At 44.2% G+C, this 19,030-nt stretch overlaps 1 protein-coding gene across 5 annotated transcripts in view; it reads left to right on the plus strand.

The window, feature by feature from the left end:
• Nucleotides 1-6,584: 6,584 nt before the first annotated feature.
• The window catches only part of slc35b4 (solute carrier family 35 member B4), a 45,762-nt gene continuing 33,316 nt past the window's right edge, over nt 6,585-19,030 (plus strand). For 3 of the 5 annotated variants that reach the window (XR_005944766.1, XM_041202496.1, XM_041202499.1), the window contains exon 1: nt 6,585-6,799. Coding sequence is in view for 4 of the 5 variants with exons in the window: in XM_041202496.1 (XP_041058430.1) it covers nt 6,723-6,799 (77 nt within the window). In the remaining variant the exon portion in view is untranslated. Of the gene's footprint in view, nt 6,800-7,412; nt 7,517-18,204; nt 18,593-19,030 lie in introns of those variants that run through there. The other 2 variants (XM_041202498.1, XM_041202497.1) reach the window with 2 other exon arrangements.

A 19,030-nucleotide genomic window follows, 5' to 3' on the forward strand; every position in this document is an offset into this window, starting at 1 on the left:
TTCACCTTGCTTGTTACTTCTTCAGAAAAACTCTAATAGATTAGTTAAACATAATTTCCATTTCACAAAACCATGTTGACTCTGCTTGATCACATTATGGCTTTCCAAATATCCTGCTATAACCTCCTTTATAATGGAATCTATCAATTTCCTTATCACAGATTTTAGACTAACTTGCCTATAGCTTCCTGCTTTCTGTCTCCCTCCTTTCTTGAATAAAGGTGCTACATTTGCTATTTTCCAATCTGCTGGTACCCTTCCAGAATCTAAGCAAGTTTGGGAGATGATAAAACCAATGCCTCTACTATCACTGCAACTATTTCTTTTAGGATGAAAGCCATCTGCTCCTGAGGACTTGTCAGCCTTTAGGTCTAATAGTTTTCCCAGCACCTTTTCCCTGGTGATGGTGATTGTTTTAAATTCCTCCCTCTCTTTCACCTCTTGATTTTCAAGTGTTGTTGGGAGGCTTTCTACAATGAAGATGGAGACAAAATACCTGTGATGCCTCTGCCATTTCCTTGTTTCCTATTATCAATTCTGCAGAATCGCACTCTAGATGGCCAACATTAGCTTTAGTTACTTCTTTCCTATTTAAATACTTGTCGAAACTCCTACAATCTGTTTTTATATTACCAGCTAGCTTTCTACTCTACTTTCTCCCTCTATTTTTTCTTTTGTCATTCTTTGCTGGTTCTTAAAATCTGTCCAATTTTCTGACCCACCACTAATCTTTGCAGATTTGTACAGTGTTTCTTTCAATTTGGTACAATCCTTGATTTGCCATGGATGATGCACTCTTTTCAAAGAGTTTTTCCTTCTGACTGGGATAAGACTTGTTTTATGATCCCAGGCCAGCAAACAGATTCCACGGATTTCTCAAGCACCCATCCAGACAACAGTAACACTATGAGTCAACGAATCTCACTGAAACTTCGTCTCTCTCACGAGGGATTCCAATCATCACCTTCAAAGATCTTGGAATACTCTCCGACAGTCCCTCCAACTCAGATGGCTTCAATAACGGCCCACCTCACAGGGTTTCAATCTCGTCTCCCAAGATTCTGTACCCCTGGATTCCCAAGTCTATACTCAAGCATAAACTGACAAGCACAATTTACCTCTTTGGCTGCGCTAAGCAGAACACTAGTGCTCCAAGGCCTTTGGCCCAAAGGCCTGCAGCACGGAGTCACCAACCTTCAGCTGCCTTCTTGGATCTTCAGGACTTCTCTTGAGCCCTCTTTATGTACTAGATTTAGCACTGCAGGTGTATCTACACCACATGGACTGCAGAGGTTCAAGGAGGCTGTTCACCACCACCTTCTCATGGGCAACTAGGGATGGGCAATAAATGCTGGCATAGCCAGCAAAGCTCACATCCTGTGAATGAATAAAAAAAAGACTCAGTTGGCAACCCACCTCCCAAGATTCCATTCCCCTGGTTTCCCGAGTACTCACTCAAACACCAAATTATAGGCACAACTTCAAATCTTCAGCCATGCTGAGCAGAACGCCTCTGCTCCAAAGGGGTTTCTTTGCCACAACAGCCCGTAGCATGGAGTCACCAAACTACAGCTGCCTTCTTCACTTAAAATCTGCTCCCTGCAGGCCTGTTCCTGTTTGTGACCTGGTTCTCTGCTACTCTCGATTTTCTTGAACTGGGACCTGTTTCTGTCTCCTGCCTCTGTCCCCTACCTGGGGCTTCCTTTTGGGACCTCTCCGTATCCCCTCTACCCTTTTCTTGGACCTCTACCTATGCTCTCCCCTGTTCCCTGTCTGGGATTCTTGCCAGCAATGGCGCGTCACACCCAGTTACCTGACCCAGGTTTTCATGTCATTTTTTTTCTCTTTTTATGCGCTGGGCCTGTACTGGGCCCGAAGAATTTAAAGATGCAGATCCGCTGAATTGCACATGTGCAGCCTGTTCCTGGTCTGCGCATGCGTGGGAAGTCCAAGGTTAGTCAGGACTTGGAGTTCCCAACCTCCGCACTTAACATTAAGGTAATTTTGGCTTTCATAACACTTGGCTGTGTAGGGTTATGCATGACGTATATCAATTTGCATAGGGTGCGGAAGTGTGGCCACTGACTGTACAACATACCTTAAATCAAGTCAGTACATTTTTTTTATTCATTCACGGGATATGGGCTTCGCTGGCTGAGCCAGCATTTATTGCCGATCCCAAGATGCCCTTGAGAAGGTGGTGGTGAGCTGCCTTCTTGAACTGCTGCAGTCCATGTGGTGTAGGTGCACCCACAGTGCTGTTAGGAAGGGGGTTCCAGGATTTTGATCCAGCAACAATGAAGGAACGGTGATATATTTCCAAATCATGATGGTGATTGACTTGGAGGGGAACTTCCAGATGGTGGTGTGCCCATCTATCTGTTGCCCTTGTCCTTCTAGATGGTAGTGGTCATGGGTTTGGAATGTGCTGTCTGAGGAGCCTTGGTGAATTCCTGCAATGCATCATGTAGATGGTATACATGGCTGCTACTGAGCGTCAGTGGTGGAGGGAGTGAATGTTTGTGGATATGGTGCAAATCAAGCGGGCTGCTTTGTCCTGGACAATGTCAAGCTTCTTGAGTGTTGTGGGAGCTACACTCACTCAGGCAGGTGGGGAGTATTCCATCAAACTCCTGACTTGAGCCTTGTAGATGGTGGACAGGCTTTAGGGAGTCAGGAGGTGAGTTACTCGTCGCAGGATTCCTAGCCTCTGACCTGCTTTTGTAGCCACAGTGTTTATATGGCTAGTCCAGTTCAGTTTCTGGTTAATGGTAACCCTCAGGATAGTGGGGGAGTGGGGAATATAGTGATGGTAATGCCATTGAACGTCAAGGCGCGATGGCTAGATTCTCTTTTGCTGGAGATGGTCATTCCCTTGCACTTGTATGTCATGAATGTTACTTACCACTTTTCAGACCAAGCCTGGATATTGTTCAGATCTTGCTGCATTTGGACATGGACTGCTTCAGTATCTGAGGAGTCGCGAATAGTGCTGAACATTGTGCAATCATCAGCGAACATCCCCACTTCTGATCTTATGATGGAAGGAAGGTCATTGATGAACCAGCTGAAGATGGTTGGGTTGAGGACACTACCCGGAGGAATTCCTGCAGTGATGTCCTGGAGCTGAGATGAGTGACCGCCAACAACCACAACCATCTTCCTTTGTGCTATGTATGACTCCAACCAGCGGAGAGTTTTCCACCTGATTCCCATTGACTCCAGTTTTGCTCAGGTTCCTTGATGCCACACTCAGTCAAATGCTGCCTTGATGTCAAGGGCAGTCACTCTCACCTCACCTCAAGAGTTTAGCTCTTTTGTCCATGTTTGAACCAAGGCTGTAATGAAGTCAGGAGCTCAGTGGCCCTGGCGGAACCCAAATTGAGCATCAGTGAGCAGGTTATTGCTAAGCAAGTGCCGCTTGAAAGCACTGTTGATGACTCCTTCCATTACTTTACTGATAGAGAGTAGACTGATGGGATGGTAATTGCCCTGTTGGATTTGTCCTGCTTTTTTGTACAGTACATACCTGGGCAATTTGCCACATCGGAGGGTAGATGCCATTGTTGCAGCTGTACTGGAATAGCTTGGCTAGGGGTACAGCAAGTTCTGGAGCACAAGTCTTCAGTACTATTGCCAAAGTATTGTCAGGGCCATAGCCCTTGCACTATCCAGTACCTTCAGCTGTTTCTTGATATCACGTTGAGTGAATCGAATTGGCTGAAGTCTGGCATCTGTGATGCTGGGGACCTCCAGAGGAGGTTGAGATGGATCATCTACTCGCATTTCTGGCTAAAGGCTGTAGCAAATGCTTCAGCCTTTTCTTTTGCACTGATGTTCTGGGCTCCCCCATCATTGAGGATGGGAATATTTGTGGATCCTTCTCCTCCACTGAGGTGTTTAATTGTCCACTACTATTCACGACTGGATGTGGCCGGACCGCAGAGTTTATAACTGATCCGTTGGTGTGGAATCACTTAGCTCTGTCTAACACTTGCTGTTTATGCTGTTTGACACGCAAGTAGTCCTATGTTAAAACTTCACCAGGTTGACACCTCATTTTTGGGTATGCCTGGTGCTTCTCCTGGAATGCCATCCTGCACTCTTCACTGAACCATGGCTGATCCCCTGGCTTGCTGGTAATGGTAGAGTGGGGGGTATGCCAGGCCATGAGGTAACAGATTGTGTTCAAGTACAATTCTGCTGCAGCTGATGGCCCAAAGCGTCTCATGGCTGCCTAGTCTTGAGTTGCTAAACCTGTTTGAAATCTATCCCATTTAGCACAGTGGTAGTGCCACAAAACACAACGGAGGGTATCCTCAATGTGAAGACGGAACTTCGTCTCCACAACAACTGTGTGGTGGTCACTCCTAACGATACTGTCATGGACAGATGCATCTGCGGCAGGCATGTTAGTGAGGATGAGATCAAGTTTGTTTTTCTCTCTCGTTGGTTCCCTCGACACCCGCAACAGATCCTATCTGGCAGCTATGTCCTTTAGGATTCAGCCAGCTCGGTCGCTAGCAGTGCTAACGAGCCACTCTTGGTGATGAACATTGAAGTCCCCCACCCAGAGTATATTCTGCGTCCTTGCTACCCTCAGTGCTTCCTCCAAGTTGTGTTCAATATAGAAGAGCACTGATTCATCAGCTGAGGGAGGATGGTACATGGTAATCAGCAGGAGGTTTCCTTGCCCATGTTTGACCCGATGCCACGAGACTTCATGGGGTCCAGAGTCGAAGTTGAAGACTCCCAGGGGAACTCCCTCCCGACTGTATACCACTGTGCCGCCATGCCTACTGGGTCTGTTCTGCCGGTGGGACAGGACACACCCAGGGATGGTAATGGTGGTGTCTGGGAAATTATCTGTAAGGAAGATTCTGTGGCTATGACTATGTCAGGCTGTTGCTTGACTAGTCTGTGATTCAGCTCTCCAAATTTTGACACTAGCCCCCAAGTGTTTAGTAAGGAGGACTTTGCAGGGTTGACAGGGCTGAGTTTGCCATTGTCATTTCTGGTGCCTAGGTCGATGCCTGGTGGTCCTTTCTTCATTTCTTTCGTTCCTTTTTTGAAACATTGTAGCTGTTTGATACAACTGAATGGCTTGCTAGGCCATTTTTGAGGGTATTTAAGAGCCAACCACATTGCCAGGTGAGTGGAGTCACATGTAGGCTAGACCAGGTAAGGACGGCAGATTTCCCTCCCTAAAGGACATTAGCAAACCAGATGTGTTTTTACAACCAATTGACAATAATTTCATGATCATCATTAGACTTTTAATTACAGGTTTTTTTTATTGAATTCAAATTCCATCATCTGGCATAGTGAGATTCGAACCCCAATCCTAAGAGCATTACCTTGGAGCTCTGGATTATCAGTGACATTATCACGTCATCGAGAGAAAGAAAGTTAGGATAAAAAGCCTCTGCCCCGATTAAGTCTGGGGTGGGAAGGCTCATGGAAGGTCTTCCTGCCTTGCCACAAATTGAGGCCCTTAAGTAGGCAAAGAATGTCTATTTAAGGGTTTCATCCCACGGCGGGGGGGCTCGCAATGGGGGGAGCCTGAAAAGCAAACCCTGACCAGTTTGTTTAGGGACTCCTGTTGGGGCTGAGTGGGGGAGTTCCTGTTTTCAGGTGCCCAGTGTCTGACTGAGGGGTCTGAGAAGGGGGCAGGAGGTGCTGAGAACCTCAGTGACCCTGGAACGCAGGCCATCACGTCCAGGAACCTGTCAGCCTTTAGTCTGATTAGTTTGCCGAGTACTTTTCCCTTGTGATAAGATTAAATTCCTCCCTCTCTTCTGCCTCCTGATTTTCTCCCATTAATGGAATGATTTTAAAGTCTTGTACTGTGAAGACAGATAAATATTCATACAAAGTCTCTGCCATTTCCTTGCTTTCCATTATGAATTCCCCATTCTCATCCTTTAAGGGACCAACATTTACTTGAGCTACTCTCCTCCTTTCTGTATACCTTCGCTCTTAATATCTGCTTTTATATTTCTTGCTATAGTTTCCTCTCATCATCCACCTTCTTCTGTTCTTTCTCCCTCGTGTGTTTATCTAGCTTCCCCATGAATTCATCTATACTATTTGCCTCAACTCTTCCTTCTGGTAATATAAACAGTATAAATTCCGTCACATGCCACATCACATCAACAGTATAAATTTCATCACATTTCTACTTCTCTTCAGCTCTGATGAAGGGTCTTACGGACTCGAGACGTTAACTCTGTTTCTCTCTCCACAGAAGCTGTCAGACCTGCTGAGTTTTTCTAGCCTTTTCTGTTTTTATTATTTCTAATTGATAGTATTTTTAAGCCTGTTCACCTTTTCGCTGACTTCACATTTAATTGACTTGCTGTTGCCACGACAGTTGACCAGTCGGCTTGCAATACCCTACTGGGAATTGTAGTTTTTCATCGCACACAGACCAGGCGGCCTGACAGCACCCACCCGCCATGCGCGTACTACACCTCCCGGCATGCCGGGCGCACGTTGTGCCACGTGGTTCCTGTCCCGGCATCAAAGGACTATAATTCCCGGTGAGCCTTGCGCACGAAGCATGCGCAGTGGTGCTCGTTCCGCTCGGAAACGGGAAGGGGATGGCGGCGATGCAGTGAGTGGAGCGGAAGGGGCTGCGAGTGAGTGGGGTTCAGTCGCGGCCGAACAGGGGTATCTTCCCCCATTCCCGCTCGCTCACCCATCCCTTTAGGAGTGGCAAGATGCACCCGGGTTTCGCCATCGGCCTAGTGTTCCTGGGCTGCACCAGCAACGTTGTGTTTCTGGAACTGTTGGCCAGGTGAGTGAGACCAGGGATCTAATCATTGCCTTTATTTAATGACAGGTGAGCATCAGGGATCTGACCATTGCCCTTATTTAATGACAGGTGAACATCAGGGATCTGACCATTGCCCTTATTTAATGACAGGTGAGCATCAGGGATCTGACCATTGCCCTTATTTAATGACAAGTGAACATCAGGGATCTGACCATTGCCTTTATTTAATGACAAGTGAGCACCAGGGATCTGGCCATTGCCTTTATTTAATGACAGGTGAGCACCAGGGATCTGGCCATTGCCTTTATTTAATGACAGGTGAGCACCAGGGATCTGACCATTGCCTTTATTTAATGACAGGTGAGCACCAGGGATCTGACCATTGCCTTTATTTAATGACAGGTGAGCACCAGGGATCTGACCATTGTCTTTATTTAAATCTAAGTGAGAACCAGGGATCTGACCATTGCCTTTATTTAAATCTAAGTGAGAACCAGGGATCTGATCATTGCCTTTATTTAATGACAGGTGAGCACCAGGGATCTGACCATTGTCTTTATTTAATGACAGGTGAGCACCCGGAATCTGACCATTGCCTTTATTTAATAACAGGTGAGCACCCGGGATCTGATCATTGTCTTTATTTAAATCTAAGTGAGAACCAGGGATCTAATCATTGCCTTTATTTAATGACTGGTGAGCACCAGGGATCTGACCATTGCCTTCATTTAATGACAGGTGAGCACCAGGAATCTGACCATTGCCTTTATTTAAATCTAAGTGAGAACTAGGGATCTGACCATTGTCTTTATTTAATGACAGGTGAGCACCAGGGATCTGACCATTGTCTTTATTTAAATCTAAGTGAGAACCAGGGATCTGACCATTGCCTTTATTTAATGACAGGTGAGCACCAGGGATCTGACCATTGTCTTTATTTAAATCTAAGTGAGAACTAGGGATCTGATCATTGTCTTTATTTAATGACAGGTGAGCACCAGGAATCTGACCATTGCCTTTATTTAAGGCAGATGAGCACCAGGGATATGACCATTGCTGAAACAAAATACTGCAAATGCTGGAACTCTGAAATCAAATAGAAAACGCTGACATACTTAGCAGGTTTGGCAGCATCTGTGGAGAGTGAAACAGAGTTAATTTTTCAGGTCTGTGGCATTTAATCAGCACTGGGAAAAGTTGGAAATGTAGCAGGCATTAAAAAAGTGAAGAGGATGAGGTTGGGAATAAGAACAAAAGGGAAGGTCCGTTATAGAGTGGCAGGCAGGAGTGATTAAATAGCAAAAAGTTTCATGGCGTGCAGCCAAAGGGAGCCGTAATGGGACAACTAAAGAAAGATGTGCTGAGAGGAGGTGTGAATGACAGAATTCTGAGTAGCTGCTGTCTGAAAGCAAAAAGGAAATAACAGAAACAAAAGGGCAAAAAAGAACAAAATGGAGCCAGAGATTATGATCTAAAATTGTTGACTCCAGAAGGCTGTAAAGTGATCTGTCAAAGGATGAGGTGCTGTTCCTCGACCTTGTGTTGAGCTTTATTGGAACACTGCAGCAGGTCAAGGACAGTAAGATCAGAATGGGAGTAAGGTGGAGAATTAAAATGGTAGACAACAGGAAGCTCAGGGTCCTGTCTGTGAACTGAATTCAGATGTCCTGTAAAATGGTCACCTAATCTGCATTTGATATGCCCAATGTAAAGGAAACCATGTCGAGATCAGCAAATACAGTACACTAACCAGACCAAAGTAATAGTAAATCGCTGTTTCACCCAGAAGGAGTTTGCCAAATCAAATTGGCAAAGGTAGCCTTGGAATGAGTTCACAGAGTGTATTGGGGGCAGTTTCTTAGAACAATATGCCAGCAACCAACTAGAGAAAAGGCTATTTTAGACCTGGTAATGTGGAATGACTCAGGGTTATTTAATGGCCTCATAGTAAAGGATCCTTGAAACGAGTGATGATAGCATTCCATTTGAGGGTGAGAAACTTAGGTCTGCAACTACTGCCTTAAACATAAATAAAAGCAATTACAAAGGTGATTGCCTTGATGTTTTGCCTAGGGGACAGGATATGTGGCTTGATCATGTTCTCCTGAGGCCATAGTTCTTGATAGAGACGTAGTGTCTCTATCTCAGTGAGTTTTAACGTGGAAGGTTCAGTGATGCAAATAAGGTGGTCATCTTTGTTTCAAGCATAAGTCATATTTAGCCTTTGTTTACAAAAGTCTCTGTTTTTAAAAGTTCAGTTCAGTTTTCTGGCCATTGGAGTAAAAATGATTACTTGGCATAAGGCACGTTTTCATGACATCTGTCATTGGGAAATTGCTGGAATCCATTATTAAGGAAGTAGCAGCAGGACATGTCATGATCTTTGGCTTACTGTCTGCTGATGCGTCCATCTGAGTCAATTTCTTGACTGTTTTTGTCAGTAGTGGTTTGCCATTGCCTCCCATTCTGGGGCAGGACAAGGAAGCAGGTCCCAAGTCTGCCTCAACTGGAACAGGAATCGACCCTGCTCTGTTGGCATTATTCTGAACCATCTGGCCAACTGAGTTAACTACCTCATTAGCAGGATAATTAGAGAATCGTAACGCTATCGTCCAGAGTCAACCCAGTTTAATGGAAGGGAAATTGTGTTTGATAAAGTTATTTGAGTTCTTTGGGTATGTAACAAGCAGGCTAGATAAACAGGAAACCAGTTGATGTAGTGTTTTTGGATTTCCAAAAGGCATTCAGTAAGGCGCTGCATAAGAAGTTACCACACAAGATAAAAGCTCATGGTGTTGGGGGAAATATATTAAGATGGATAGAGGAATGGCCAACTAACAAGACCCAAGTTGGTGTAATTGGTCATTTTCAGGTTGGCAAATTGTAGCTAGGGGGTGCAGCAAGTAATTAGGAAGGCAAATGGAATGTTACCTTTTATTGCAAAGGGGATGGAATATAACTAAGTAGGAAAATCTTGCTACAGCTGTACAGGGCATTGCTGAGACAGTGCCTAGAGTATTATGTACAGTTTTGGTCTCCTTACTTAAGGAGAGCTATATTTGCATGAAGAAAGTTCAAAGAAGTTTCACAAAGTTGATTCCTGAGATGGAGGGTTTGCCCTGTGAGAAAAGGTTGAGCAGGTTGGGCCTATACTCATTGGAGTTTAGAAGAATGAGAGGTGATTTTATTGAAACATGGTAAGATTCTGACAGGAGCTGACAGGGTGGATGTTGAGAGCATATTTCTTCTTATGGAGGAATCCAGAACTAAGGGCACAGATTCAAAATAATGAGTCACCCTTTTAAGATGGAGATAAGAAATAATTTCTTCTGAGGATCGTTGATCTTTCGAATTCTCTACCCCGAGAGCAGTGGAGGCTGGGTCATTGAAAATATTTAAGGCTGAGTTATACAGATTTTTGATCTACAACGGAGTCGAGGGTTATGGCGGGGAGGCAGGAAAGCGGAATTAACACCACAATAAATTCAGCCATGAACTAAATGACTGACAGCAGGCTTGAGGGGCCATATGATCTCCTCTTATTTCGTATCTTTTTATGAGCCTTCGATGGTGAAAAGGAAGAGGTAAATGGGCTGGTGTGCATCTCCTGCGCTTGCATGAAAAGGTGCTGTGGGAAAGGAGATGATGTTGGGAGTGGGCCATGGTATTGTTGAAGCAATGGCCTCTTAAGAATACTGATAAGGGAGGTGGGGAGATGTGTTTGGTGAAGGCATCACTCTGGAGGTGGCAGAAATGGTGGAGGATGATCTGTTGAATGAGGAAGCTGGTGGAGTGGAAGATGAGTGTGAATGGAAGCTTATTGTGGTTGTGGAAAGGGAAGGGGTGAGAGCAGAGATGCATGAAACAGAATGGACTCAGTGAGGGTCCTGTCAACCACAGTGGGGGAGTCCTTGGCTGAGGAAAAAGGAAGGCATGTCGGAAATGCTAGAAAGTTGCATTGTCTGAACAAATGCGATGGAAACAAACTGAGAGAATGCAATCGAGTCATAACGAAAGCAAGATTTGAAGAAGTGTAGTCAAAGTAGCTGTAGAAATCAGTGAGCCAGAGTGATTATTGGTTGATAGCCTACCCCCCAGAAATGGAGACAAGGGTGATGGAGGAAGCGAAAGGAAGACTCGGAGATAGACTATATGAATGCAAGAGAAGGTTGGAAATTGGTAGCATGTTTCTCTGACCCTAATCCTCTCCTTTTCACCATGGATGTCAATCCTTCTGCACCTCCATCCCCCACCACTGAGGCCTGAGAGCTCTCTGCTTCTTTCTTGAACAGAAGCCAATCCGCTCCCTTCCACCACCAGTCTCCTCCACCTGTCTGAACTTGTTCTCACTTTGACCAACTTTTCCTTTAATTCCATCCACTCCCTGCAACTAAAAGGTATTGCTATGTAAATCCCCATGGATCATATCTGTGCCTGCCTTTTTATGATATATGTAGAACCTTCTCTGTTCCAGTCTACTCACGCCCCCCTTCCCTCCCCTCTTTTTCTGCTACATTGATGATTGTTGTGGTGCCAATTCCTGCTGTCGTCCTGAAATAAAAAATTTCATTGACTTTGCTTCCAATTTCCACTTTTCTCTTGCCTTCACATGGTCCATCTCTCAGTTCCCTTCTCTGTCCTTAGCTGCTGCCAGGCTTACTGACTATTTCCAAAATTTTCTGTTTTTTAGATCTCAATGTTAATTATATTTAGACTGGTTCCCAAAGCTGAGCACTTTAATGTGTAATGTGAAAGAATTAATTAATAATATCATAGTAAGTGATCCTCTAGGAAGTGGGCTGTGTGGCCTTCAAGTCTATGTCCCTGTATGTCTTATCTTAAAAAAAGTGATACCTTATGTAATTTATGACATGGTTATTTGTGATTCATTGGTTAATTAAATACAGTTGCTAGTGCCACTTGAGTACATTCAACATTCAGAAAGTAGAGTAGCTTTAGTTTAAATGCAGTAATTTGCAAAAAATGAAAGAAGTTGCATTTATATAAATCCTTTCACATCCTCCGGATATCTAAATTATATTTGATATTGTGGCTGCGAGTGTGTGAAAGCTTTTGTATCAGGACATTAAACCCATTGGTAACTGCTGAACAATATTATCTCTGTATAACCTGTTACGACCAGGTGAGAACAGGTGTAATGACGCCTCTCTTTTACCACTCCTTGTTTGGTTGTAGCAGAGGTTTTAAATTTTAAAAGGATGCTGTATTGCCAATTCGGTATGTACTTGATTGTGTGCAGTTTGTAAGAATTACGCCAGACAGGTATTCTTGAGTTAAACACACAAGGGGTTAGTTTTATTGTACTAAAACCGACCGAGGTAAAAATATAAAGCATGTTAAAAACATACAAATCCATCATGCTTCCCACAAACACATGCTCAAACCCCAAGCATCCAGAAAGAAGTACAACTTTACAGAGCATTAGGGTATTAAACTTGGCCAAGTTAAAATGCAGATTTAAAAAATGAAAGTTAATAAAGATCCACTGATTGTATCCGGAGGTGTTAGTTCTTCATTTGAGGCTGCTGGTTTAAAGTCGTGGCTAGTATATCCCTTTTCTCCTGGAAACACTGTTGTTTCCATGATGGTGGAGGAATGTAGACACACTTTTAACTCGGCAAAACAGGATTCAAAACTGGCTACGCATGTCTGGGCTGATGTTTAGCCAATGTCTCTTTTAGTTGAGGTAATTATATTTTAATGTCCCAGCCATTAGCTCCTGAATGATCCATCCTCCATAATGGTGAGATAGGAAGGAGCTGTTCACACATTCAGGGGTGCCATTGTCTCTGTTGGGGTCTCTAGACTTTGCATCTCCATGAAATGGAATGTGACTTCACAGGTGCAAATTAGCAGCTACTTCAAGTCAGTGTCCATTGTTTACAAAGCTGTCTCTTTTATTTGCATAAGCTCTGGATAACCACTCAAACCCCTGAGATATAATTTGCTGGATGAGACTTGCAGCTCAATATTTCACAAATGTAAATTCCACTTGTTGAGTGAACACCGCGCTTGGGAATTTATGCACAGGGTGACCAACTCTTGCAGGTAAAATTAAGGGACACCGGCTTGGGGTTCCATTAGAGCAAGGCTTGGGTGTGGGGCAGGGCTGTGAGAGGGCGCAAAAATGGGAACAGAGTGCATACTGCACGTGCGTGAGATTAAAAGGTCCAATTTACAGGAAAAACAGCATCCCTGATGCATGCATCTTGGGACACGTACGTGACAGTGGGCTCAATTACAGGCCAATCCTGTAAAATGAGGGATGGTTGGTCACCCTGTTTTTGCAGCTTTTGCTGTTCCAACAATCAAGCTGCTTTTAATATTGCAATCTGTTTTTGTGGTAATAATACTGTAAATATTGTTGTTTGTTTGTACAGAACTTGAGTATTGCTGCAACAGCGTGTCTATTTTTCAGCAATACTCAAATAATGTATAAGAAAAGGAGAAAGGGATAAGGTGGGAATCTGAAGGCTTGTCTACATGGTAGACAAATTTCTAACTTTAGGAAGGTGTCCTCTCGACAAGACGCTTTAACTACCAGGGGAACACTTACTTAAAATCAACCCTTTAAACCCCATTAATTAGATGTAATTAGTGAACATTTAGAAAGGCATGGTGCTTTTGTTGTCTGGCGCACTGACCTCTACCTCGCGGAGGCTGAGCGTCAACTCGCAGACACTTCCTCCTACCTCTCCCTGGACCATGACCCCACCACTGAACATCAAGCCATTGTTTCCAGGACTGTCACTGACCTCATCTCCTCTGGGGATCTTCCTCCCACAGCTTCCAACCTTCCAATAGTTGCCCAAGCTCGGACGGCCTACTTCTACCTCCTACCCAAAATCTACAAACAGAACTGTCCCGGTAGACCGATCATGTCAGCTTGCTCCTGCCCCACAGAACTCATTTCTCATTATCTTGACTCCCTTCTCTCTCCCCTTGTCCAGTCCCTCCCCGCCTACATCCGTGATTCCTCTGACACCTTACGTCACATCAACAATTTCCAGTTCCCTGGCCCCAACTGCTTCCTCTTCGCCATGGACGTCCAATCCCTCTACACCTCCATCCCCCACCAGGATGGTCTGAGGGCCTTTAGCTTCTTCCTCGAACAGAGGCCCGAACAATCCCCATCCACCACTACTCTCCTCCGTCTGGCTGAACTTGTTCTCACGCTGAACAATTTCTCCTTCAACTCCTCTCATTTCCTACAAATAAAAGGTGTGGCTATGGGTACCCGCATGGGCCCCAGCTATGCCTGTCTCTTTATGGGGTACGTGGAACATTCCTTGTTCCAGTCCTACTCCGGCCCCCTTCCACAACTCTTTCTCCGGTACATCGATGATTGCTTCGGTGCTGCTTGTCAGGACTTGGAAAAATTTATTAATTTTGCTTCCAATCTCCACCCCTCCATCATTTTCACATGATCCATCTCTGACACTTCCCTTCCCTTCCTTGACCTCTCTGTCTCAATCTCTGGTGATAGACTGTCCACCAATATCCATTACAAGCCGACCGACTCCCACAGCTACCTCGATTATAGCTCCTCACACCCCGCTTCCTGTAAGGACTCCATCCCATTCTCTCAGTTCCTTCGCCTCCGTCGCATCTGTTCCAATGATGCTTCAAAAACAGTTCCTCTGATATGTCCTCGTTCTTCCTTAGCCAAGGTTTTCCACCCACGGTCGTTGACAGGGCCCTCAACCGTGTCCAGCCCATCTCCCGCACATCCGCCCTCACGTCTTCTCCTCCCTCCCAGAAACATGATAGGGTCCCCCTTGTCCTCACTTATCACCCCACCAGCTTCCGCATTCAAATGATCATCCTCCGCCATTTCCGCCAACTCCAGCATGATGCCACCACCAAACACATCTTCCCTTCACCCCCCCTGTCGGCATTCCTTAGGGATCATTCCCTCCAGGACACCCTGGTCCACTCCTCCATCAACCCCTACTCCTCAACCCCCACCTATGGCACCTCCCCATGCCCACGCAAAAGGTGTAACACCTGCCCCTTCACTTCCTTTCTGCTCACCGTCCAAGGGCCCAAACACTCCTTTCAAGTGAAGCAGCATTTCACTTGCATTTCCCCCAACTTAGTCTATTGTATTCGTTGCTCCCAATGCGGTCTCCTCTACATTGGAGAGACCAAACGTAAACTGGGCGACTGCTTTGCAGAACATCTGCGGTCTGTCCGCAAGAAAGATCCAAACTCCCTGTCGCTTGCCATTTTAACACTCCACCCTGCTCTCTTGCCCACATGTCTGTCCTTGGCTTGCTGCATTGTTCCAGTGAAGCCCAATGCAAACTGGAGGAACAGCACCTCATCTTCCGACTAGGGACTTTACAGCCTTCCGGACTGAATATTGAATTCAACAACTTTAGGTCTTGAACTCCCTCCTCCATCCCCACCCCCTTTCTGTTTCTTCCCCCTTCCTTTTGTTTTTTCCAATAAATTATATAGATTTTTCTTTTCCCACCTATTTCCATTATTTTTAAATATTTTTTAATCTTTTATGCTCCCCCCACCCCCACTAGAGCTATACCTTGAGTGCCTTACCATCCATTCTTAATTAGCACATTCGTTTAGATAATATCACCAGCTTCAACACCTGTGTGTTCTTTTGTTCTGTTGTCTGTGACAGCTTTTGATGATCTGCTTCTATCACTGCTTGCTTGTCCCTACAACCACATCACCCCCCTCCACTTTCCACCCACCCCACCTAAAACCAGCTTATATTTCACCCCTTCCTTGGATTCACCTGGTTCTGTTGAAGGGTCATGAGGACTTGAAACATCAACTCTTTTCTTCTCCGCCGATGCTGCCAGACCTGCTGAGTTTTTCCAGGTAATTCTGTTTTTGTTTTAGAAAGGCATGGGCTTGTCATGCTAGGTTAATTTAATGGAATACTTGAAGGGAATTCCAGAGTGTATAGATAAAGAGAATGCAGTGGATGTTGTGTGTAAACATTTTCAGAAGGCACTTGGGGAGGTGCCACATGGGAGACATATTGTGCAAACTGAGGCACAGAGTGTTAAATAGAATGTAAGTTTCCATCCCATTCCCACCCTGACTTCTCAGTCCTCAACCTCTGACACTGTTTGACTGAAACTCACTGAATTCGCCGAGAACGGCACCACATTCTTTTTGATTCAGCCCTTTACAGCCTTTGAACTCAACAATGAATTCAACAATTTCAGAACATAATCAATGCACCCATTTTTTTAGATGGCAGGTGCTGGTAATGATTTTGTTGTTATTTATACCTCTTCTAGACCCATCTTTTGTTTCTTTGCTTGTCCCATTACCGTTCCCTTTTGCCTTGCACCATCGTCCCATTTATTATTTAATCACCTCTGCCTTCCATCCTGTTAAGACCTTCTTTAATGTTCTTTCTTTGCCCACCTCCCCTCCTTTTCCCTGCCCCTGCACTTGCTTAAAACCTGTTAAATGTCTTTAAGTTTTGCCAGCTCTGACGAAAAGTCATGGACCTAAAGGGTTAAGTTAGTTTCTCTCTCCACAGATGCTGCTTGACATGTTGAGTATTTCCAACATTTTTTGTTCATATAAAAGGGAGTGCAGTGACACAGAGGAATAGCTCATGAACATCCATCATAGGGTAGTGTTAAAGAAAGAATTTTTTTTCCCCATTGCACAGATGTGGGTGTAGGTGAATCGCAGAGATTCTTGCTGAGACTTTGTTTTTCATATAATGTATGATTTGGTCATAGGCAGAAGAGGGGACAATGTCAAAGATTGTTAATACAATCCAATTGGGAAGCTTGGCAAATTGTGAGAAAGGTTGCCGTCACTTGCAGTCAGGCATAACCTGGTTAGCAAAATAGGCGATTGGGTAACAAGCACAGTTCAGTGTGAAATAGTACAATTTAGTAGAAATGAATGGGCTGTATGTGGTAGTTGCAGAGTGCAGAGGAAAATGATCTACAGATATAAAAAACAAAGATCTAGAAAAGTAGGAGTGTTGGAAGATGAGGCCATTAAAAGGCAAATGGGATGTAGGGTTTCCACAGGGCCTTAGGCAAATGATTATCCCTAAAATAATAGCAGGGGAAATTAAAAGAAATGATATCTCACTATTATTAGAACGCAGATCACTTTAGCACAAGTAGCTTTGAAGCAGGGAATTGGGAAGCAAGAATATAAAGGATCATAAGTCAACACCATGGAAATAGAACTGGAGTGGATGACTCTGGTTGGAAAGCTGGAACCAGCAAAGGCATAATAGATGAATAGCCTCCTTCTGTGCTGTCATTTCTATGATTTAGTGTTGGAAGGTAAGAATGACTAGACCTGGACTTAACTGAGAGTTCATAAGTCATGGGTCTTGTCTGGGTCATGATAGATCTATAAGTAGTTCCTAGCTCCCCCCTGAGTATGAGGCTGAGACCACAAGAGATTAATTCCATCTGCCATAGATTGCAATGTATAAGTCAACCTTTGAAGCCTCGAAAAATTCTTCTGAAAACAGGGGTTGACTTATACGCTGAGTATAAAATGTGAAACACTGGTGTTGGTGTAGGTGATTGCCATTTTGAAATATCACTGATAATTCAGATTAAATCAATGTGACGTTTTATAGAATGAATTAATTCGAAAAGGATACCTTTAACCACAATGAAAATGTTTTAAAAACCACAAAATTCATTGTCTTGCACAACTGATGCAAAGAGTTCATCAAATTCAGTCTAAGTCACTTGGGCTATAGCATCATCGTAAAGATCCCACACTGGATCAGATTTGGCGCTTTTGGTTTCACAACTATCACTCCACAACAAATCATCTTTTTCTCCATCCATTGAATTGGATATTCTGTATTTTTTGAACGATCTCATGGCAGTTTCTGAATTAATAGCATCCCTTGATTTGATGAAGAAACTACATGAAACATCAAACGAGGCTGCTGCATGTTTCCACTCTTTGAGAAAGTATTTTACTCTGTCATTCATCCATGTATTCCGTTCAGCGTGAACATGGTCCTTGAATGGCTTGTTGAGGCACACATCCAAAGGTTGAACTACAGATGTTAGACCCCCTGGTAAAACTGCAATTTGGACGGTGTTATTTCTTCACAGGCACTTCTTGTTCTCATCGGTTATATGGGATCTGAACATGTCCCACATTAATAAACTGCGTTCTTTGCATAGGCTAACAGGATGCGTATTCCATCCACAGCTTCACTCAATCCTCATCCATTCAACTGTTGTCATATACATGCACAAAAACCCTTGCAGCCAACTTGATTTCCAGCATGGTTTTGCATTAGAAAATTATCAGAGGCTTTAATTACATTCAGTCGGCCATGCAGGCTAGTACCACCATGAACTTTGTCTTCTCATGTCCTGTGGTTTTCACTAGAACTGTTTTTGAACCTTTCCACTCCACAGGTCGGTTGCTGAGCACATCAAAATTCATGGGCATTTCATCCATGTTGCTGATGTGACATAAAGGCACTTGTGTTTTTGCCATTGTCTGATGAATCGTTGGAAGCTAGTAATTTTGGCATTGAAGCCTTTCCTCTGAACGAACTTGCCTTCTGTCGCAACACTAGACATTTTAATTCCAAAAAGAGAAAACACCAACTACCTGTTACTCTGGAATTTTTGCTGGACTCAGGGTCTGATTTGGCCCAGCTAAGTACATATATACGGAGTGCATTTCCGGTGACGATGTAACCATTTTGATGATTTTTGAGGACGTATTCTGATACATGCTTCTCAAGATCAGGCCAGTGGTCCCTTTTCTCATGGTGCATTTGGTCTTGGGCATTTTCAGGTAGGATTCCTTCTCCCAATCTCGCACCTGTTTTTGATTAACACTGAATTCCCTTGCTGCAGCACAGTTATTTCAGGAGCTAGCAAATGTTTCGACTTTTAGCTTTGCACTTCGTCCTTTTTGCCAGAGGACCCATTTCTGTTCATCATTTGCCAGGCGTGGTCTGCTCTGTGTGGGTGTTCTTAAGCTCCTACGCATCTTCTTGGCAACATAGCCCATGTTGCCAGTTGGATCCCATGCACCAACTTATAAGGTGAGTAAAACATGCATTTCTGAGGTGAAAAATTGAGGCCACTTCCTAATGTGAGTATAGCATTTCTTAGCAGAAAAGGGCGGTCAACTTACACGGCGCAGATAGTCCTAAACATGAATTTTATTGCTGATGATGAGGTTGCCCTATATGCCGGTGAACTTATACGCTGTGATCTATGGTATGTT

Source organism: Carcharodon carcharias, chromosome 13 (assembly GCF_017639515.1).
Source record: "Carcharodon carcharias isolate sCarCar2 chromosome 13, sCarCar2.pri, whole genome shotgun sequence".
Lineage (NCBI taxonomy): Eukaryota > Metazoa > Chordata > Chondrichthyes > Lamniformes > Lamnidae > Carcharodon > Carcharodon carcharias.